The sequence below is a fragment of the Colius striatus genome, chromosome 3 (genome assembly GCF_028858725.1).
Source record: "Colius striatus isolate bColStr4 chromosome 3, bColStr4.1.hap1, whole genome shotgun sequence".
NCBI lineage: Eukaryota > Metazoa > Chordata > Aves > Coliiformes > Coliidae > Colius > Colius striatus.
Genome location: NC_084761.1, coordinates 36845551 through 36869545, shown reverse-complemented (window position 1 = coordinate 36869545; position 23995 = coordinate 36845551). Strand labels below are relative to the sequence as shown.

General features: G+C 40.8%; 1 protein-coding gene across 4 annotated transcripts in view; it reads left to right on the top strand.

The window, feature by feature from the left end:
* Window positions 1–23995, top strand: part of WDFY3 (WD repeat and FYVE domain containing 3) — a 182851-nt gene that overhangs the window by 55356 nt on the left and 103500 nt on the right. For all 4 annotated transcript variants that reach the window (XM_061994269.1, XM_061994271.1, XM_061994270.1 and 1 more), the window contains 4 exons: window positions 8718–8841; window positions 18435–18544; window positions 19232–19393; window positions 21599–21791. In XM_061994269.1, the coding sequence (XP_061850253.1) occupies window positions 8718–8841; window positions 18435–18544; window positions 19232–19393; window positions 21599–21791 (589 nt within the window). The remainder of the gene's footprint in view (window positions 1–8717; window positions 8842–18434; window positions 18545–19231; window positions 19394–21598; window positions 21792–23995) is intronic.

Below are 23995 nucleotides of genomic sequence, written 5' to 3'. Positions count from 1 at the left end.
TAGGCTACAGGAAAAGAGCAAGTTGAAAAGTTGCTGTGAAAAGTTCTCTGTTCTCATCACACTTGTAGTCATTTCCCTATGTATTGACTCAGAATCCGTCTTATTGGACAAAGGTGATTTTGAGCAAGCAATCTGTAGGGAAGATGTAATAGCCACTTTTGCAGCGCCATTTGTATTTCATTACTCCCTGGTGCTCAGACACTGAGATTTTCTTTGGAGGCAGGACTGTGAGGTCTGTTACTAGGATTAATAGGAGCTAAATCTTCCTGATGTTTTCTGTCACTCAGCTACTCTGGCTTTCATTGTGAATAACAACTTTCATGATAGTTTTAGGGTCTTGAAAGAGCAGTACATGGAGATCTCTCTTTTTTTTTTTTTTTTTTTTTTCCTTACTATGACCTCCACCCTTGCTCCTGAAGTATTTCTTGAGTGATGGATTTGCACTTGCATATGCTACCATGGAGAACTGTAATCATCCAAAAGCTAAAATGCAAAAAAACACTTGATAGGAAAATCAACTTGGCCTTCTCTTTTTCAGATATTTTGCTGAAAGTGTGGCTCACAATGTGTTAGCCGTTGAATTGCTTATATGCTGTGCAGAAAAATTTAGTCTACTAGGTAGAACGCTTTACCCTGGGTGTCATTCCATTGCCCTAGGTCTTGTCCCTTGTTCTACTGATAACCTATTGTGTGGGTTTGGGGGAAGTCAGTTTGTCTGCTTCCTCTTTAATTTATCTGCTTGGATTGTATGCCCTTTAGTTATGGACTTTCTGAATTTGTTTTTACAAACTAGCAGGATGGAATCTTAATCTTTGCTTGAGCCCATGAAGATTATTTTGGTGAGGTTATGCTTTGAAATCTCCCTCTGGTGGTTACAGGTGACAGATGCTTCTGAAAAGGAAATGTATCCACTATAGCTGCTTCAGCACTTAGTTGAGATTTTTTTTTTTTTATTTTATTTCCTTGTGGTAGTGACTTGCAGTAGCATTATATGTGGAAACTGCAGTTGGTGATACAACTAGCTTTAAGAAAAAATAGTGCTTCGATGCATGTCCTATTTCTTTACAGCAGTCTTTCCTTAGATTTTGATTAGTCTTCAGAGATGAAAGAGAGCAATGAAGTTTTAATTTCTCTGTAGTTGCTGCCTTTCTGTTTTCCCTCTTTCTTTCTTACTACATTTTTTTTTTCTCCTTTACATTGCTTGCGTTACGTAGCATGCTCCTAATTCTTGGTCCCTCCAAGTGACCCTGTCATTGAACTTTATTCAGCTTGTGCTTGAAGCGTTCTGAAAAACAAATCAGTAGCTCCAAGTTTTCTTACTCCATCAAAATCAGCTCTTACCTAATTAATTCTAGAATCAAAAAGGATTTCAAAACCCCGGGGGAACAAGTGAAGGGTAGCAGGGCATGAGTTATTTTCTGTTCCATCCTGTCCACCAGAGGAAAAGGGGAAGTCACTATTGACAAAATTGCACGTTAACTCCTGGCTAAGAGGTTGGGACCAGCAAGGAGGTTTCTGTTTTTATGACAGTGGAACTTTCTTTGGTGGCTGTAATTTGATAGGGCAGGATGGAATACACCTCTCTCACAAGGGCACTGGAATATTTGGGAATAGACTGGCCAACTTGATCAAGAGGCCTTTAAACTGAAGGACTTTGGGAGTGGGGGAAGAAATGGCAAAGAATTAGCCATCCCATCTAACAGGGAAAAAGGACAGGAAATACAATGATGAGTCCTCCTCAGCTGTATCACATGATGAAATGCAGAAGGCACCCCGAGGGAGCATCAGATCAGGGAGGAACCTCTTGCATCCATCCAGGAAAACCTGTGTGTTCAATTAAGTCCCTGCATTGCCTGTACACCAGCACACGCAGCTTGAGGAATAAGCACCCTGGGAGATGTGGGTGTGGATGCAGGGCAACAACCTCATTTCAGTTACTAAGACTTAGTGGGACACCTCACGTGGCTGGAGCACAGCGATGGAGGGCTATGGATTGTTTAGGAAAGAGAGGCCAATGAGGCGAGGGGGTGGAGTTGCTCTCCACCCTCAATTAGAGTGCATTGAGCTCTGCTTGGGAAGGGATGAGAGGTGGGTGAAAATTAAGGGGCAGGGTAAGGTAGGTGATGCTGTTGTGGGAGTTTGTTACAGGCCACTTGAACAGGAGGAGGAAGTGGATGAGGCCTTCCACAAACAGCTGAGAGCGGCCTCCCAGTCCCTGGTCCTCCATGGGAGGCTTCAACCACTCTGATACTTGCTGGCAAAGCCACTCAGCCAAGCACAAACTGTCCAGGAGGTTCCTGCAGATTGCTGATGACGACTTCCTGTTATAGGTAGTCAAGGAACCAACAAGAAGGGGTGTGCTGCTATACCTTGTGCTAGCAAATAAATAGGGTCTGGTTGGAGATGAGAAGGATGAAGGCAACCTCGGCTGCAGTGACTACGAGTGGTGGAGTTCAAGATCCTATTTGGAAGAAGCAGGACACCAAGCAGGATTATGACCCTGGATTTCAGGCGAGCTGACTTTGGTCTCTTCAAAGACCTGCTTGGAAGGATCTCATGGGATAAGATCCTAGATGGTAGAAGTACCCAAGAGAGCTGGTTGATTTTCAAGAGACACTTCCTCCAAGCCCAAGATCAGTGTGTCCCCACAAGTAGAAAAGGAGACAGGAGGCCTCCATGGATGAACAAAGACCTGCTAGGACAACTCAGGGAGAAAGCAGCCATCTATGAGAGGTAGAAAAAGGGCCCGGTTGCTAGGGAAGAGTATAGGAACATTACCAGAGCATGCAGGGGTGCAACCAGGAAGGCTAAAGCCCTTCTAGAATTAAACGTGGCCAGGAAAGTAAAGGAAAACAAGGAGAGGTTTCTCAGGTACATCACAGCAAAAGGAAGATTAGGGGGAATGTGGACCTGCTGCTGAACACAGAGAGTGCCCTGGTGACAGAGGATGCAGAGAAGGCTGAACTACTGAACGCCTTCTTTGCTTTGGTCTTTACGGCCAAGGCTGGCCCTCGGGAAGCCCAGTCCAGCAAGGATAGTAGGATGGCCTGGACAGCAGAGGATTTGCCCTTGGTGGATGAGGAAGAGTTTGAAGACTTGTTGGGCAAACTTAATGCTCATAAGTCAATGGATCCTGATGGGATGTATCCAAGAGAGCTGAGGGAACTGGCTGATGTGGTTGCTAAGCCACTCTCCATCATTTTTGAACGTTTGTGGAGGACAGGCAAGGTGCCTGAGGGCTGGAGAAAGGCCAATGTCACTACAGTCTTCAAAAAGGGTAAGAAGGACAACCTGAGAAACTACAGGCTGGTCAGCCTCACCTTCATCCCTGTAAAGGTGTTGGAACAACTCATCTTGAACATTGTCACTAAACATATGAGGAAAAGGTAGTTATCAGAGGGAGTCAACATGGATTCACCAAGGTGAGGTCCTGTTTGAACAACCTGATATCCTTCTATGAGTGCATAAGTGGCTGACTAGATGAGAGGAGAGCAGTGGATATCATCTACCTTGACTTCAGCAAGGCTTTTAATGCTGTCTTCCATAAGATCCTCCATCAGAAAGCTCAGGCAGTGTGGCTTGGATGGGTGGACAGTGAGATGGATTGAGAGCTGGCCCAGAGGGTGGTGATCAGTGGCACAGAATCAAGTTGGAGGCCTGTGGCCAGTGGGGTTCCACAGGCATCGGTTCTGGGGCCAGTCTTGTTCAGCATCTTCATCAATGACGTGGATGAGGGGACAAAGTGTACCCTCAGCAAGTTGGCTGATGACACCAAACTGGGAGGACTGGCTGATTCCCCAGACGGCTGTGCTGCCATTCAGAGAGATCCTGACCAGCTTGAGAGTTAGGCAGAGAGGAACCTCATGAGATTCAAGAAGGACAAGTGCAGGGTCCTGCACCTTGGGAGGAGCCACCCCATGCACAAGTACAGGCTGGGGATTGACCTGCTGGAGAGCAGCTCTTCCGAGAGAGACCTGGGCATCCTGGTTGATAAGAAACTAAACATGAGCCAGCAATGTGCCCTGATGGCCAAGAAGGCCAATGGCAACCTGGGATGCATCAAGAAGAGTGTGGCCAGCAGGTCAAGGGAGGTTCTTCTCCCCCTCTACTCTGCCATGGTGAGGCCTCATCTGGAGTCCCGTGTCCAGTTCTGGGCTCTTTGGCTCAAGAGGGACAGTGGACTTCTGGAGAGATCCAGAGCAGAACCACCAAGATGATCAGGGGACTGTAACATCTTCTTTAAGAGGAAAGGCTGCGGGAACTGGGACTGTTTAGTCTAGAAAAGAGAAGACTGAGGGATCTTATTAACATTTAGAGATATCTAAATGGTAGGTGTCAGGAGATTGGGCAATCACTTTTTTTTTCTGTTGCATCTAGTAACAGGACAAGGGGTAATGGAGAGAAGGTGGAACATAAGAAGTTCCATTTAAACATAAGGAAAAAATATTTCAGTATTCAGGAGAGGGAGCCCTGGCACAGACTGCTCAGGGAGGTTATGGAGTCTCCTGCCTTGGAGATCTTCAAAACCTGCCTGCATGTGTTCTTGTGTGACATGATCTAGGTGGACTCACTTTAGTAGGGGGTTTGGACTAGGTGATCTCTAAAAGTCCCTTGCAAACCCTACCATTCTGTGATTCTTTGATATGATTCTAGATGCCATTTAGATTTCTTGAAAAGATGAATGATGTCTGTGATTTCCATTGCTATGACTACATCTTAGCTGCTCTTTTCTCCCAGATCCCAGTTTTTCTATGTTGATCGTAGGTTTTCCTTCCCCAAGTTCTCTATATTTCTTATATACTGGGCTCTTTTCCCTTCTCCAGGTCATAGAGTCTTTTATTCCCTTGTTTACTGAGGTGAACCTCATGTTGAAGACACACATTCTTCTGTCCTTGCCAAGTGTTCTGCTTTTACATCCTATCTGTGGTTTTCTCTCTTCCTCTTCCCTCTTGTTTCCTTGTTTGGTTTGAGCACCACTTATCGACACTCTGGCTGTTTTTAAATCAGTGACCTTCTCGGAGCTTTGCTCCTCTACACAAATACAGGCTTCTGACAGATGTTATCACTTCTGTTTCCAACCTCTGTAAAATCTGAATCGTAGTCTGGCACATTGAGGGAAACCTGTATTGTTTGTGCTCTTTCACTTCCTTTCTCATAGTCCTTGATAACCATTATCCGTCATCAGTGAAGTTGGTGTAGCACAAACAAAACTGATTTCTCAGTGAGGTCTCATTTGTCCTATATACAGGGAGATTCTTTTCCTTGCATTTCATAGAAATGCATTCTCTAGCTTCCTACATTCCAGGGTCTGAGCAGTTGTGATGTCATCTACATATTCCAGCTTCCACAGTTAGCCTTTTTAGGTTCCTGGTTAATGCTGCCACCTTCTTTTAAGCCTTACATGTAGTCTGTTGTGGCTTCCTTGGCTTAGTTTTGTGTCTTCTGGATTGTCAGCTGTCTGTATATTGGAACAGTCCTGCTATCCTGGTAACTCCACAAGTCAGACAAACTCTGAAATTGTTTGGAATAAAAAATAGGAGATACATATCTCTCACTGGAAAATCTTATGTGAAATCTTGGTTCACTCTGAATTCTGAGATTACTTTTTTCTGAGACTTACTTTTGCTAGAAGAATTTTTAAAAATTCTCCTTTTATCAAACAGTCCTTAGCTGCAAATTTTTTAAACTATCATCTAATAACTTGTTTTAAGTTCACATTCTGAATCCCTCAGTTGCTTTCATGGTAAATCTATTCAACAGAATTCAGATTAAAGTGAGACTGAGTGCTTTTGTGTTACTGCCTTAAGCAAAAGCTGTGATAGTATACCATAGAAGCATTACCTGTTAAAAGATTGGGTTGTCTGTGTTAGGAGGAGAAAACGCCAAATAAATGGTGGTGCTCAGATCAAGACTTCCAAACCGCACTTTGATGTGTACTTTAGAATGTCTTTTAGAACAGACCAGTTATAAAAAGCTGTTGAAAGTGGGGGCTGCTGGAAGCAGTGTGTGAAATCCGGGAAATCATTCTGGAAGGAATGTGGTATTTTTTGTTTTTTACTGAATGCAGAGATCTAGAGTGAGGAAAGTAAATGTGCTTCCCACAGGCATCCAAGTGACCAGACAGACAATTAAATAACCAGTGTATCCAGGAGCTCTTCCTATGTTTTCTTGCTGAACCATGTATGAGGTTGGGGGTTTTTTGCCTTTTTTTTCCTTCTCTCTTAAGAGGTATCCAAAGTTTCGTGTGAAAGGCAGTTTCATTTTCTTCCTGATGTTTTGCAGATTATTAACCATTAAGCCCAGAGGAGCTAAAGAGCTTAACTTCTTTGGTTTTTATATGGAGCATGTCTCAAGCATCCTGTAGTTTAAACCATCTTGCCGGCTCTGATTTACAGACCACTCCTATTTCCTTATTATTCAGAGAGGCTTATGAAATGATGAATCACATATTAAGGAAAAAGTGAATTGGTGGGTAATTAACAAGCGATTAGCCCTCAGGAAGAGAACTCAGAAGGTTCCTTTCAGAATTGAATGCATTCACAGAAGCTTTGTTCTACTGATGCGGTAGTAATGCTTTTGCAGTGTATGGAAGAAAAAGGATGGAATGATGAAGAGGCTGCTGAATAAGTGGTACATTGTTTACATTTTTTTGAAAGAACCTTTCCCTTCCTTATTAAAAAGGTGACTTACTGTTAAAATGTTTCATATCATATTCCTTTTTTTTACTACCACCTTTAGTAAAAGAGTATATCAATATCTAATGCAAATGCTCATTCTCCTTAGGGACAGTTTGGTTATGGGGCAACTCATTAAAACTCAGTTCACTTCAGTCAACCTTTTACTGTAACTTTGCGTTCTCTGCATTTCGTGGATTCTGCTGACAATTCTAGGCAAGCTTACGACCAGTAACATGGTATTAGTTTTTCTTCTTTCTTTATTCTGAGTGTGAAAGCTTTAAACAGTTAATGATGGCAAGATGCTCTGCCAGTGTGCATTCTAATTTAGATATTCTTGCTTAGGTTATACCAGTAAACACACAAGCTTCAAGGTCCACCTTCCCTTCAACTAAAAAAGAAGGTCTTGAAAGATTTAGGGAAATTTGGATTGTCAGTACTGGGAATGTTGCTCTCTAATCCAAATGAAGGCTGTTTTTCTTGGCCTGCCAAAAACAGTTATCTGCATATAATGTTTGGTCTCCAGTTTACTTTCTCTATTGATGGTCATGCTCGAAATTTCCTGTATGAGAAATGTGTAAGTTTTTGGTGAAAAATATTTTTGTTATTAGGAAAGTGAGTGTTAAACTTCAATGTACCTTTCTGTCTCTGTTTCATCATGACTTTGCTATGTGAGTAGGCAGGAAAAATATTTTTGGCTGTTCTGTAATATGCCAGAGCAAGTGCTACTAAGGGGAGTAAGAAGTCGGACTTAGACAAAGGTTATTCTATCTTCTGCCTTTTTAAGTAACTTCATTAACTTTCATGTTCCAAGGTAAATCAGTACCACAGTTATTTTGCATCCCTGTTTCTGTTGACTGTAATATTATGGTTTTTCCTGGATGTCCCTAGACTTTGTGACCTCAGTCAAGTATGTCAGCAGTTCAGTTGTAATAATATAACTAGGCCACTCAGGGAAAGAAGATGTTGGTGAAGCAGCTGTTGGGTCTGAATTGATTCTACTGCTGTAGATTGCATCCTTTTTCTGAGAAGCAAATAGAGTATGTTGAACTAAACAGGGATGCAAAATACTGTGTCTTTTACGTTTCCTGGCTCATTGCTGACACTCCTGCAGGTTATATAAATAGCCACAAGAGAAAAAAATGTAGACAAGTAGAGAAGTGTTTCAGCACTGACACAAATGATGGTGCCAGAATTGGGATTGCATGCTCTGTTTGATAATTAATATTGTGATTTTTAGTGCAAGATTTACTTTTGAAGTATGGATGGAGACTCCTTATCATGTGCAGTTTTGAATGAAAAGTAAATCATCTCAGCAACTAGCTAATTCATTTTAAGATGTCGTTTTCAATAGCTTAGTGCAATACCACAGAGTTAACACATTTATGTCTGTTAAATAGGATTCAGTAAATGATTTAATAATCAAATTAATGCTTAATCATGCAGAATAAGTTGCTAAAATTAAATGTCAATTTATATTTAAAAATTCCCTAGTTATTACTGCTGCTATGTTCAGGAAGATGTCAACAGAAGAGAGTAAGGCCTTGGAATCCCAGCAACATGTGAGACTTTCTGGTATCATCAGTTTATGGAGGGAAGACTTAACAGGACAGTTCTACTTCCTAGTCCCTTCTAGAAGATTTTACACACACCATTCTGTACATGCAGTTCACCCCTGTTGGGACGTTTAGGTCCAGCAGATAGTAAAGGAATCGCTCATAAAACCAAAACTGTAGTTGGAGAATTTGCTCTAATATCTAGTCTTTACCCCATTATATGCAATCTCAGTCTTGTGGGTTTCTGGGATTTTCATCTTGCAAGAGAAGTCATGATTCCCTTCTTCCCCTTCTTTCTTATCTCCCTGAATGATGACCTAATTCCAACTGTAAATATATCTTGGAGCATGCACTGTGAAAACCAGTACAGTGATAAATACTGCAGCAGGAAAACTGAAATTGTACTCTTCATAGGAAGGTGATAGTTTGTAGTAATCCTTGCAAATTGAATGACTTTTTGATGCATCCATTTTTCTCTTTTTTTCAGGTGTTTGGAAATGCTCCTCCAAGTACAATGACAGAAAAATTTTCTGACCTCCTGCAGTTTACCACTCAAGTGTCACGATTGATGGTGACTGAAATTCGACGGAGAGCATCAAATAAATCCACAGGTATTGCATAGGGCAGAAGTTTGGGCACAAAATGTGCATCATGGTTTTCGTATCAATCAGAATATTATGAGCTGCTACCCACAACAACTGTTCAGACCTAGAAATTGTTTTCACAGCAAAAATGCTTTGTCTTCTGCTTCTTTGGGCTAAGAGAGAGAGGAGGAAGAGGCTAGAGTTTTCTTTCTTGGGTTATGGAGAAGGCTGAGTTCTACATACTGGACACTACATCAAGGAGAGAGGAGTGTGCTACATTGTATCATCTACTAGTAGATGGAAACCAAGAACATGTGTTGGACAGCTGCTGTATCTTGCCTGTTGGGGGTGTGTTTTGTCCCTGGGATATGTTAACATTATAAAAACATGCATTTTAAATTGGCTATTAGCCTGGAAGCTAGTAAGATATGAAAGTACAGAGAGGCCCACATTAGGACCAACATTGACAGCCCTAGAGACGTGTTAGTGGGCCCTTCTTTTGCTCTATTTATTGAATGTCAGGGTGAGACTTGGTTCTGAATGTGTCAGAACTTGACCATATGTTGGGAGTTGCATAACTGAAGTCAGGCGTGAAGAAGGCTTATTTTGTTAGCTTTCTTCTTTGATTTCCTCTTCTGAAGAGAAGCACTTCCAAGAAGTATAAAATTTTTGTCTACTAGATAATTTTAAGATCTGTGCTGCCTTCTCAGATGGGATTTGGTCTAAATAAGGGAATAGCAGACTGGAAAAGGCTGTGCAAATTATTACAGTTGAAATCAGGAGTCACAAACTGTGCCAATTACAATTTCTTTCCATTTTAAGCAGAGTGACTAACAGTGAAACATTCCAGATGGCTAAACAGATATCCTAGACAAAACCTGTTCTCTATGGGTAAACAAGCGCAAAATGTCTTCTCTTTTGGTATTTAGGAGAAATGAACATCCAACAGCCATAATGGCAGAATGGTGGTGTTCATTTGACCTTTTCTTTCTAAGGAATATCTATTATGCTTGCTAGTCAGTTGGATTCTACTAAGAATGTCCATTTTTGTGTGTTTATTACTTAAGCCATACCTCTGCTTGTTTCTCCAAGATAATACAGTTGTTATCCTTGAAACCTCCTGTCAGACCTAGATTTTAGTAGTGGTGGTGGTGGTTTTTGACACTGATGCATTTATTAGAATGGAAAACAGGATTTTTTTTTTCTTCATTTTGCTTGCTATTACTTTGGTTAGTAAACCCTTTCCAGATCTCATGTAAGAAGGCCTGATAGCTCTGTGTCCTGCAGTTGTACTGTGTCTTTTGGCAGGACCAAGGAGTAACAGTTTGCTCTCCAGAAATGTCCGATCAACAAGCTATTAAAACTTGTTTGTAGGCTTCTGTGTTTCACTATTTAGAGCTAGATACCCATTTCTTACAATACCAAAGAAAAAGTTCTTGGCTTCTTAGAATACTCTTTATGTTAAAGGCATAATATTGTGTCTATGGATTGTGAAGGCCCTTGCTTTTTTTTCCCACCAAACTTCATTTCTTTTTGTTTACCAAACAAAAAGATACAGCATATCTGATTAGCTATAGACATGTAATTGTATCTCCTAACATGTTTTCAAAAGTGAAAAACTTCAGTAACAACTATATGTAGGAAACGTCATTTGTAATATCCAAGTTCCTGATGGTGCTTCATTTAAGTCAATTAAATTGCTGAGCTTGTGTCATACAAGCATTATCGAAAGTCAAGTTCAGATGACTAATGAAAAGGAAGAAATTTTACAAGAACCTGCTTTCTGTCTATAGAGAGGTAAATGCATTGGAGGTGTTTTACAGTTGGGATGTGTTATGATTAAATCTTACCTGTTGGTCTGTTGGGGTATTTTTGTTTGTTTCTCCTCTTGCCTCCCATCTCATAATGGAGCACGGGGCAATTCTTTTCATTAGGCCTTTGAGTATTTATTCTAAAAGCTATGTGAGTAATGTCTGTTGTTGTGGAGGCATATCTCAATTATTCTTGGCGGACTGTAGTAGTTTTCTCAGAACAGCATTTTGTGGTTCAGTAGTAGCTGTGCCAGCACCTTATCTTAAGTAGTCTCTGAACATTGCCACTATAGTTATGTGTTGAACTACAGTTTCAACTGTCTTATGTTTTAATATGGATGGAACCTTGGAGTAAGAAAAATGAAGCACTTAAATGAAGCACAAGTAAAATTATCTTTTAAGTCTTTGCTGTACAACGGTGACAACTTTCAGGTGACAGCAGTAACCATATCTATGAGGATTAGTGCATGGTTTTCCTTGCTCTAGTGTGTCTAGTCTGTTTTAGAAGATGGTGGAGTCATGGTTGAGATAGCTCTATATACTTGAAATTTTTAGCTGCCAAATTTCCCACAAATAAACCCAGTTCAATTCCTGAATTGATCAAAAGTTGCGGTAGTACGTAAAGTATATTTTCAGACATCTATTTCTAGTATAGTTTCAGTTTCAAAATGTTCCTTTCTTTTGGGAGCAAGTGCACCTGGCTCAGCTGAAAAAGGTTGACTTTAAAAAAGGACGGGGACAGGTGGAATCTTGGTAGAATAAAAGTGGCTACTAGTGGCTGCTTTGTCTGCTGATGCTTCAGGGAAAGCAACACATGGTTGCTCTGTGACTTTGCAAATATTTCAACAACATGTCCTAGAGAGTTTGACACATCATCATAACTTAGACCAAATGCGGAAATAAGCATATGTGTCAGGGAAGGTTAGTTCAGGTGACTCCTTTGGTATGGACAGCAGGACTTGCATGGACACACACACAGTGGAGTGTGGTCCCTGAAGTTCTCTCTATGGAGGTGATGGATGTGCAGGAAGGGAGAAGTTCTGTCTCTGTGCCACAGGTGCTGTGAACTGAGTAGCCTGGCATTTTTTGGTTTAACATTTGAGTACCTGTACCTTGTGCATTAAAAATTGTAACTACTGAACAGTTTCATGTCGCAAACTTAAAGGAAAGTGCATAAAGCTGTGATCCCCAAATCAAACTGTGAGCCTGCATAACCAAGCGACGAGTTCCTGACTGTGGTCACTAACGAAGAGGAAGCAAGAAACAGGACAAGTACAGAGTACACCTTTCTCTTTCACACTTAACAGCTTCTCATATTGCAGCTGTTGAAGGTGTGTGCAAACCTATAAATTGGTGCCTTGTAATGATTATTCTATGTTTACTAAAAATGGTTTCTAACTCAGTCCTATGTTGTCTGTATCTCAAGCACATCAAATGATATTATAGCTCCTGTTATTTAATGCATTAGGATATATAAATGCTTGATATCACAGGGAAGTTCAGAAGATTCCTTTAGTGATGGACAGTCTTTCAACCTTGAATGACCTTCCCCAGTCAGAGTCTGAATAAGTGGTTATGGGGACAATTTGTGAAGCCTGTGCAGAAAGGTAGAAAATTGAAAAATGAGAAAGCAAAACAATTTGTCACAGGGAAGGAATATTTTAACCTCCTTTCAAGGTCAATTTCAAAAGTATAGCTTTTTTAAAATGATTTCATGCATGCTAGTCTATGTACATCTCTATTTTATGCACCTTCTAAATTCATAGAATCGTAGAATGGTAGGGTTGGAAGGGACCTTTAGAGATCATCTAGTCCAACCCCCCTAGATCAGGTCGCATAGGAACATGTCCAGGCAGGTCTTGAAGACCTCCAAGGAAGGGGACTCCACAACCCCTCTTCCATTTAGTTGTGTCTTGCTTTGTTAATTTCAGTCCATATTTCATTCCATATATGCAACATTCTCTTTATATATTTGTCTCTATTTACTATTTAATGCTAAATTTATTTTTTCTATACCTCTAGACTGTTCAACTCCTATCTCCAGAAACATTTTCAGTTACTGTTTATATCATCTGAATATTGTGGTGTTGTTTATTTTTGTTGTTGTTGTTCTGGGGTTTTTCTTTGTTGCTCTGGGTTTTTAGTGTTTTTTTGTGTGTATGGAATTGCCCCTCTCTCCTGCCTCTCCCCCATTTTACTCTTAATTTCACAGATTTACTCAGTTTCACCGATAAAAAAGCTTTTACCTTTATAGGTGTTTCTCTAACGGATCTTCTGAAAGACTATCACTATCTTATCTTCAGACTTCTTTGGAAGACTAAATTGCTGAACGTGAATCATCATAATGTTTAACCTTTGCAGAAAAACACATCAGTAGTTTGTATTTGGCCTCTGACACTATGTGCCTTTATTCTTTTTAAGATTCTATTGATCTCCAAACTCTGCTTTTATTGTTCATTTGTATTGCAGTTTACCTCTATCACATCAGTAAAACTGATTTTATGTTTGTCTTGAACAAATAACACTTTAACTCTTGTATGTTTCAGTGCATCTCACATTTTAGGTAAGTTACTGATGGTAATTAAAGGAAACTTCTTCTTCTCCTAGGTAGCCATTTGTGTTCTTCCTGTAAGGAAGTCTGAAGTTTTCCCAGTAGTGTTATTTGTAATGTCTGCTGCTTTTTGAAGAGTTGAGGAACTTTCTTGCTAAAATAAGTGGACTTTGGGGCTGCTATCAGACTTTTTTGTTATGTTGGTTACTCTTTTCTCAAGAGAAGAAAAGTTATGTTGGAAGTGATCTCACATGCTGTGACCACATGAGCCTTGCTTTTTAAAATTAATATTTATATATATATATACACACACGTTTTGCCCATCCTGTGGATGTCTTACAAGGTGATTCTGTTTTGAATTTACTGAAATTGCTCTGAAAGGGAAGCAGTGTTCTGTCAGCTACTCATCAGGAGCCATTTCTGATCAATGACTGCTATATCTTGTAACTTTTTGTTAACTTTAAATTTCTTTTTGATGATCTTTACCACATCTTATGCAAAGCAAGTGTAGTGCAATATAATGCCTTTCCAAGAGATCCTGGAAAGCCCATTCTTCTATCAGCTGGCTTAGTGAGACTAAATGCTGAGTTGTTTGTCTTTGGATAAGCAGCCCCTGTTTCTGCACATCACAAAGGCATCAGTCACTCCATATCTGCAGCTTGCGACGACAGTACTGCACTGTACTGATGAGTGAAGGAAGGCTTTTTACCATCCTATTCTTGTTTGGGTTGATACCTCTCCCTTACTGTCTAGGCAATTAGAAAGATTTGTATTCTTTCACTCTAGGTATCTGACTGTGTTTCCAGGCATTCTCTCCAAGTAGTATAGATTTCTTGAAGGCTCGATTAGAGAAGGGTTCCCTGACTTCAGCCTGCTCCCTACCACCCTGTCACACATGCACCCATAACTACCCCCATCCCCTCATCCCCTTTGGCATATGCAAAGATATTTTTTCACCGATGATCCATTCTAGGGTAATAATAAGCTATACAAAAGTCTCATGACACTATTATATTCTGTTTACAGTACTAGAATGTCTAACTAAAAGTTTAAGGTACCGAATTTCTCCATAGTGCTATTGCTATAGGCAATAATGTTGCTTTGTAATGCAGTGCTGCTTTTTGCGAAGAATCTGAATGAGTCTAATTGCATTGCTTTCCATCTGCTGCTTTTCTGTTCAGGGTGCAAAGCACCCGTGTCATCTCTTATGTGTCATCATCGTACAAATTCTGGGATTTTAGCCTACCAAGCCCCTCTTCCATATATACTGAATGCATGCTGAAAAATCTGTATACTGTGTATTAACCATCTAACCATGTAGTCATAGTTATGCTTTTGTGTACATGCCTGCACAGTTGTCAAGGTGTGTGTGTATGTGTACGTATTATTTTACAGGTTTTTCTCTTTGCTTTCTTACTGTTTTTACTAGCTAGCATATCTCAATCCTAGATTTAGTGATTTGTTCTGCAGAAGTTGAAGGGCTAAGGACATCTGAGTCGGGCACATAGAAGATGTTATATTAAAAAGATTAGTTGAACACTTCAAAACCCAAGACAAGGTACAAGAAATAAGACGAGTGCTGATGATAGAATTTAATCTTAAATGATAGTGCTATCAAATTTGCTCAGAGCAGATGACAAGAGAACTTCTTCCTGCACTTCAAATGCTCTCTGTGTTTCAGATAGTGCTTAATTAAGACTGACAGTTTTGAAAATGCTATTTATAGTGTTCAGCTGCTATGCCATTTAGGATGCCAGCAGCCTGACAACTTTTTCAGAAGCATATACTTTTAACCCCTCATTCTCAGTTTCAAAGATGACTAAAAGAGCCTCTGTTCCACAGGTGGCTTTTGGAGGTTATGCATAAAGGAAGCTGGTACCAGTGTGGTACCTGCTTACAGTCAGAGGCTGATTGCCCAGCTCTGTCTGTGTTCACATGGAAGGAGAATAGGCCTAACACTGGGCTGATGGGGCACTAATACTGTAGAAACAACACGTTCTTTAGGCACACTTGATGCTCAGAATTCAGGAAGGTGGCTTTTGCCAGGAATTCTGGTATTTTGCATATGCCTCAATTGTAGGACCTATGGTTGTGGCACAGCTGTTGTGCTTTCTGAGCACATCTGCTCATACATTTAACTGTATGACCAGTGTTTTGCACCAGTGGTTTGGGGAAAAGTGCCCATAAGGGACTTCGGATCAGCATCATGAGAAGTTACTGCATCTCCACATTTGCATGAGTTTTAAAAGTTGCCTTACCTTTCACTCTGGTATTTCAAGCTTTGTTTCATCTCAGTCTCAGGCAGGGAAATGGTATGTGCCTCTCCTGACTTGAGCAGCAGAATTGGAAAAGCTGGTGATTCGTACAAAAACTTGTTATGATAATAAAGCTGCAAAACAAAAACATGGGAAAATAACCATTGCACAAAATAACCAAATCTGGATTTTTATCTTTGTATTTTTTCTAGGATTATGACTATAAAAGGATTTCTGGGATTTAGGGAAAATATATCTTTGCACTGGAAAGGAATGAAACCAACACCAGCATGAGTGACATAAAATCCCCCTGAATAAGATATCAAATGGACTTTTTTCCATGTGGGAGAAAACTGTAGAATAAGAGAGGTCTCCTGTCTTTACCACCTACTCACAGTCAAGCCAGCTGTGAGCTGGGCCAGGTTGCACAGGGCTTGATCCTGTCATGTCTTGAAGGACCTCTAAGGCACACCATTTCTGTGCATCGCTGTCCTCAGAGTGAAGGAAATTTCTCCTTACATGCAGTCTGAATGTCCTGGTTTAGGCCCATCAGGGAACAAAAGACCACAATTAGCCTCAAGTACCAAAGACCTGAGGATTGCCAAAGGGCAGGGAGAGCTTAACTGCCGCTTAAGGTCCAGGACAAAACAGACCAGGCTACTTGGTTTGGGGAAGAAAACAGAAAATAATTTAATGTGATACCATCTAAAGCATAACCATAAAACCCCAAAACATAACCAAAATAAACCAACACAGAGTGGTACAACGATGAAAAGTCTGACCAGCCCTTTAAGGCCACCTTCTCCCCACTCTTCCTCTCTTCCTGGGCTCAGAGTCCTGATCCTGGTGTTTTTACCTCCTCCCCCACTGAACGGCCCAGGGGGGCAGGGAGTGGGGGTTTCAGTCAGTCTATTTCTGATAGCTTCTGCCATTTATTTGTCTCTCCTCAGGGCAGGTGGGCTCCACACTTGTCCTTCCTGCACATCTGCGGGGTACCTCACACATATGGCAGCCCTGCACGGGCTGCTCCAACACACATTTATCCCAAAGGCTGCAGCTCCTCTCTGCCTCTCATATGGGCCTGCTCTGTGGCGTGCAGGCTCTCCAACACGGCCTGTGCCATGGCCGCCTCCCCACACAGTCCCTCGCCCATCTAGGTGCACTCACACGGAGCTGCTGGTGGCTCTCAGTCCTACTGTTGCCCTCCATGGTTTGCAGGGGGACAGCTGCATTCTCACCACGGCTTGCAGAGGGGTCTGTGGTCTCGTGCTCCTCCTTCCTTCCTCCTTCTCTGACTGTGGGATCTGCGTGGTCGCCTCCATCTTGTATCACTCTTACACCTCCTGCCAGCACTTCAAATTCCCGTCCCTAAATAGTGATCACAGAGGTGCCAGATTGGCCCAGCCAGGCTGGAGGTGGGTCTGAACCCAGGAGCCGAGGGAGAGTCCAAAAACTCTTTACTCATCACTGCAACCAAACAGCTCCTTGCTAAACCATGACACTGAACATCTCTTGATTTAAGCCTGTTGTGTCTCACCCTTCAGTCATGCAGTGCTGTACAGAGCCTGACTCTGTCTTCTTGATAGCTACCACCACTATGGCTGCTGTTTAGTGCCCTTGAGTTTGTCCCCTCTTCTGGCTGAGGAGTCTCCGGGTCCTCAGCGCCTCCTCACAGGGTTGGTGCTTCAGCCCCTAAACATCTTGATGACCCTCAGCTGAACTCTTGTTGATTCCCTGTATTTCGTTGAGACTGAAACTGGATGCAGCGTTCCACAAATGATCTAACAAGCATTGTGCATAGGGGATAATCCTTGCACCTTCATGTTTGTTATGTTGGTTTACCAGTGGCTGATGGCTTTGACTCTGTATGATGGTGTCTTGGGAAAAAAAATAATGTTAGGAGTGTGAAGCAACCAACCATAGACATCTTCTAGGATCATCTACTAAGTTTACTAGTCCAGCTCAGCTTACACTCTGGTGTTCCAGAAAATTATCTTTTTAGTGCAGTGGGAAGTACTTTGCCATATAGAATGTGTTTACTTCAGAACAAACTCCTTCACAAGTTTGTGCTGGAGAATCTTCACAGCAGATGAAGCAAACTAAAGAAGATGAAAATTCCATTTTTCTACAGTTGCTGATTTATTCCTCTAATTCCTTTGTAATTTCTTTTTAAAGTAGTATTACACACCTTTTTCTGTCCTAGTTGACATTAAAAGCACTGAAGATTATTGATACACAGTTATTAATGAAAAATGGCAGATTTCCCCTAAGGCTAGTGGATAGTCATCACGACTGGCATTTCTTAACATAAGTGTGTATTCAGGCAGCAGTGAAATAGGATTGTGTTTTCTGTTGATTTATTTGTTGAGGCTGATAACTTGTTTACTAGGGTGAATATTTATCTTTGACTGTGACAGTTATGGAATAACATCTGATTCCAGAAGTGGTCCAAGATTGTAAAAGTAGGATGGGAACGTGGCAGTTGCTGATCTTAGACTTCATTTTAAGTTTTGTTTCTGTTTTTTATTCTTCTTGCCTCTCTGTACCTTCCTCCCCTCCAGTCTTTTCCTGTTATCTTATGTACTGTTGTTTTAGTGCAGTGGTTTTTTTCAGAAATTGAATATCAGCTTTTTCCACTGAGAGCACTAAGTGATGGTGACATCATGTTTCTGGAAAAAAAGTATATTATATTTGATAAACCCAAAATACTCAGAAAAAAAAGTTGATGCATGTTACTTTTTACTGGTTTAAAGGATGATGCATGATGTAAAGATGTACTTTTTGCAGCCATCCTAGTGTCAATCAGTGTGTGTGGAAGACCAGAATGTTTGTCTTGAGACGATAGGCCTAAGCTAATCCTTTTTTTCTTTTCAGTAGTGCTGTAGAGGTGAATTTATGCTCAGTGCTCAGGACTACTGAGAGGATATGTTCCTGTCTGCAGAGACTATCAGACTGAATGCTTACTGCTTTTTTTTTTTTTTCTTTTAATGACCCCCCTTCCAGAGGCTGCAAGTCGTGCCATAGTCCAGTTTCTGGAGGTCAATCAAAGTGAAGAAGCAAGTAGAGGTTGGATGCTGCTCACCACAATCAATTTACTAGCTTCATCAGGACAGGTTAGTCTTAAACAAGGCTGAACATAAATTGTGGGGTGGGTGTGATAAAAGCAATAAAATAGTGAGCTGCAAAAGTGAAGCCAGCAGCAGTGATGAGTGGGTGGTATTGTCAGTCTTTACTGCCCTGCTCTTGGTGCTGCCCTCCATCAGCGAACTAATCTCTGGCAATGTATTGGATGGCTACATGGTTTATTCTTTCAGTTCTAATCTACCTTTGTACTTCAGCACATACTTTTATCTGTGCCTCCATGTCAATTTGTCCTTTCTTCCCATCGACTTTCATGTTTCCTACTACCTCACTCTTTATGGCTACTCTTTATGAGCGCAAATTAAATAATCCTCTGCCCACTCCCATTTCTATTGCTACAAAGAATAGATAGCTAACGAGGGCTTGGCTGAAGATCTTGTAATTAACATGTAAGCTTCTGTTGGAAGAGACCGTCAGTTTTGGTTTCTGTCCTGTGCAGTGACTGCTCTGATCTGTGACTGTCATGTGGTGTTGTCCTGTAAATAAATCATAATCCTATTTTTAAGGTTACTGTTTAGGTAGACATTGAAGAATAGATAGTTAATCTGTACAGCTGTGTGGACACCTCACCAAAAGTGTGAGGAGCATGACTTTTTTTTAATATATTAAGTTACTGAGCTATTTTTTGCTTTGTTTTCTTTTTTTTTTCTTTTTTCCAGAAAACTGTGGACTGCATGACTACAATGTCAGTGCCTTCCACACTTGTTAAATGTCTCTATCTGTTTTTTGACCTTCCACACGTGCCTGAGGTAGTTGGAGGAGCACAGAATGAACTGCCTCTCGCAGAGCGCCGAGCACTACTACAGAAAGTCTTTGTGCAGGTAAGAAAGGTAAAATAAGTCATGGAATTTACAAGAAGAGCGGAAATACTTCATGTGAGAAAAGTCTAGAAACTTTTCACTTGAATCGGGTTTGCCTCTTCCTTGATTCTTCGTGAACTGGTGGCTCAGAGTAAGATGGATTTTTTTCTGCAAGCACAGTTGAGCTTAAATTATTTTGTCCTTGGCAAATATCTCCTCCACAAAAACACATGCAGCTCTTCTGCTCAATTGCTTAAAAGGAGCAATATGTTGACTATTATTCTGTTTTAAGGTAACTCGTGTTAGTGTTTGCTATCTTTGACCACTACTGATTGAAATCAACATAGTAAAAAAATCAGCATTGATGATAATCTATGAATGAATTTAAAATGGGACATTTTCTCTTTAATTCTAGAAATAAACCATGAATATAATTTTAAATATGGGAACCATCTGAGCTTACAGTCACTGTTACAATTATTCACCAGATTTCCTGGGGAGACCATCTGACCTCCTTCTGCTCTCTGAAGTTTCAGTTGGAAATGTTGCAAAGAAATTCTCATATGTTCTCATGATGCAACTTTGTAGAAACTACTCTTAGAAAGGGATCAACAGTCATACTAACAGTTTCCAAGTGCAAATTTGATGTATCTCTTTGTAGGGTTATTGTAGCCATGTATGCAAAACCATAGAGATCTGTCAGCAATCGTATCCTTCAGGGATCTGAAGACAATGCTAAGATTGTTAAACATAAAATTTGAAAGGTGTTTTGGTACCTGTGCTACAGAAATTAACGTGAGCCAATTACTAGCCATGATGTCAGCCCGGTAACAGTGACTATATGAGAATGTATCCATTTGCCTCTTTTCTTTGTCTTCCAAAGCAGAAATCACTATCTTTCAGAAATTGCTTCACTATGTCTCAGTCAGCAGAGTTACTAAAGGATCAGTGTTCACATATAGAGTCCCCCCAGTATACTACCTCTCAGCTCTTTTCCGTCCTCTTCAAGAGCCATAAATTGGTGCTCTCAAATGAGCTGTCTGGAATGGTCGAGGTTTCAGGTAGCTTCCGAATATCCACTGGACACAGACAGCCTTGCAAAGTCTTCCTCCAGTTTTCTGCGTAGGATCCTCAGCTTTTCCTGCACAAGAGACAAAGTGGACATTAGATGTCCTCAAAACATGCAGAAAAGGGAATCCAGTGTAGTAACCTTGGTTGTGTGCTGCATCTTGTCTTGTTTGTGGTAAACTGGAAATTCAGATGCAGATGCCAGTTATCCAGGGCATCTACAGTGTTACTGTAGCCTTTCCTGCTACACTGTTTTCATAGAATCATAGAATCATAGAATGGTAGGGGTTGGAAGGGACCTTTAGAGATCATCTAGTCCAAACCCCCTGCAGAAGCAGGTCCATCTAGATCAGGTTGCACAGGAACACACCCTGGTGGGTTTTGAAGACTTCCAGAGAAGGAGACTCCACACCCTCCCCAGGCAGCCTGTGCCAGTGCTCTGTCACCCTCACAGTGAAGAAGTTTTTCTGTAACATTTAAATGGAACTTTTTGTGTTCCATCTTCTTTCCATTACCCCTTGTCCTGTCACTAGATACAACAGAAAAAAACTGATGCCCCAACCTCCTGACATCTACCATTTAGATATCGGTACATATTAATGAGATTCCCCTGTATTAATGAGATCCTCTTATCTAGACTAAATGGCCCCAGTTCCCACAGCCTTTCCTCATAAGGAAGGTGCTCCAGTCCCCTGATCATCTTGGTGGCGCTGCACTGGACTCTCTCCAGAAATTCCCATTTGGCCAAGATGTTATGGATGCTGTTCTGCCAATAACCCATTAATGGCCTTCTTCCTGCATTAGGAAAGGATACAACAGTTTTGCTTTCCAGAGTCTGTGCCTCACTGTAGCATTTAGACCTGTAAATAGCTAACTCAGATTCTTCAAGAATGGAGTAGCCCAATATCCATGTAAGTATGCTGTGTCAACCTTAGAGATATAACGCTGCTGCTAATCTTTTCCTAATCATTTTATACTGAACTAGAACTTGAAATAACCTTGTCTTCAAATTACAGAAGCAGCATGCAAAGGGAAGACAACGTTACCTTTTTTAACATGTATGGTGAACAGGATAATGTTTCACCTTTTACTAAGTCTAGGCAAAAATAGCAATAATCAGGATGTTAATGCTAAATGTTTAATGACTTATGATTTCAGATCCTAGTCAAATTGTGCAGTTTTGTGTCCCCGGCGGAAGAACTGGCTCAAAAGGATGATCTCCAGCTTCTATTCAGTGCAATAACCTCATGGTGTCCTCCCTATAATCTGCCTTGGAGGAAGAGTGCAGGGGAAGTATTAATGACCATATCACGACATGGCCTTAGTGTCAATGTAGTGAAATACATTCATGGTATGTGTCTTATGCAATATTATTTCTAGTTGGCTTTCTGTTGTTCTACTTCCATAATTTTCTTACTTAGGAAATAGGCATGAAAATGATAGATCAAGGAAAACTGCTAGGATTTTTTCAGGAACATGTGTTTACATACAGGTAAAATTCCAGAGTATTTGTGTACTGAGTTGTTTGTGGTTGAGTCTGCATCATCCACGTTTCAATTTAACATTGGAGGACAGGGTTTCCCCTCGTGCTTTTGATATGTAGTATATGATGATCGAAAGGAAAAGCTTTCATTAACTTCAGTAACTGCCTGTACTGAAAAATACTCACTGAGAAGTAGTTGTTTTTACTGTGAGCATTAATTCTTAATGGGAGCTAATTGTTTTCAGTCTTGTGTTTGACTTAGCAGCAACAGCCCCTTGTAGAGGCATGAGGCAAGCTAGCAGTGCCCCGTTTACAGCTGCCTGTACCACTTTAGTTGCAATAAAAGTGTAGAGACATCTGAGGAAGCCACAGGAAGAGAAACCAGCTCCATGTGTTCTGCTGACACAGTTTGAGCTATTAGAAGCCCATGAAAGCTGCTGCCCTGTAGTAAATACTGGTGTATTACGCAAACTGGGAAGAGCTAATTTGGGTGTGCTAGGAGAAGAGTCTTCCTCCAGAAGACTTTTGTGGAAAGAGGGTGGATGAGACTGTTGTAACCACCTATTTGCAATATACTCTCTATTACCCAGGATGTTTGGGGTGGCACACCCTGATAACTGCACAGCCTGTGTAATACAGGCATTAGGAAATGCTTGAGGGAGCAAATGCTTGAATGTGAACTTCCAAGTGCTGACTGATGTAACAAACAACTGGCTTCTTCTCCCCCAGCCCAATTTCCCTGTGGGGTCCCCAACCCAAGGACATTATCCCTAAGGTCTGGCCCAGGGAGGCTCTACTTCCCTTGGCTGAGACCCACACCTATTGCTGAAAGAGGCATTCAGGCATGGAAATATCATGTACAGTGATATTTCTATAGCTGTTTCAAGATTTTGGTAGCTAATATAAGAGGTACTTTATTAATCATGTATTTTTACAAGGGACTGGTTATGATATACTTAACAAAGGCAAATGCCAGGCTGATTCATGACGAAGAATTTGCAAGAGCAAAGGGAGATGAAAAACGGTGTTGGAGAGGATATTAGCTGCCTGGGAGCAGCTTTGTGTATGAAATACTCATGTTGCATTGATTTAAAACTGCATGAGTATTTAGATATGTAGGATTTGAGGTAGGAAATGTGGTAGAATATGTTTCTAATATTATATTCAGGGCTTTTATACTGTAGGACTACATAGAAGAAGCAGCTGTAAATTGGAACAACTGTTGGAGTGAACGAACATCCTTGTCATACATTTTAGCAGTGTACACCTACTGGAAAAAAAGAAACCCACAATTTCCTCACACCCTGGAAAGCAAAGCTCCACAAAACCATTTTGACAATTCATGAAATACATCACCCTGCTCCCACATACTTCACAGAAAATTTCAGTCTTTGTTAAACATGTGAATGTACAGTATCACTTGGAAGCACAGGGTAGGCATCATTTAAGTATTTTCAGGTAGGACTTAAAAGATGATAGGTATTTTGCCTGCATCTGTAACAGCATTCTGGTGGGGTTTTTATGAGTGTAGAAGATGCACATGTCTATGTGAAAATGTTACGAATTTCAACAGAAAACAACTGAGTTTTAACTATGTCATTTGGCATGTTGCAGCTGCTACTGTTACCGCTTCTCTGTGGGCTTGATATGCAGAGAAGTAAGGCTGGCACAACAGAAGATATTTGAGATTCTTTAAAATGTTAAATAAAGTCTTAGAAAGAAAACCAGTCTATATTCCCTCTTGCTTGTTGACAAAAAAATGAACCTGATTTAAGAAATAACAACATCTATCAAGAGGTTCTTCCCATTCAGGGAAAAAAAGTTAAGGCATCTTCACCTACACCAAGGAGCATCCCTTCTCTCTCATGTTTCCATTTGATCTCTGGGAAATTTTGTGATCAGCCTGGCTAGAAAGATTTGTACATGTCTTTCACATGCTGCAAAGTTAAAATAGCAGATAATTGAAGGGAGCACCTTTCAAACAGGAGTACAACTTAAAATGTGACTGTAGATTCGGGAAAGCTTTTTGCAGCTGACCAATTAACAGAGTATGAGAAGTATGCAGAACAAGA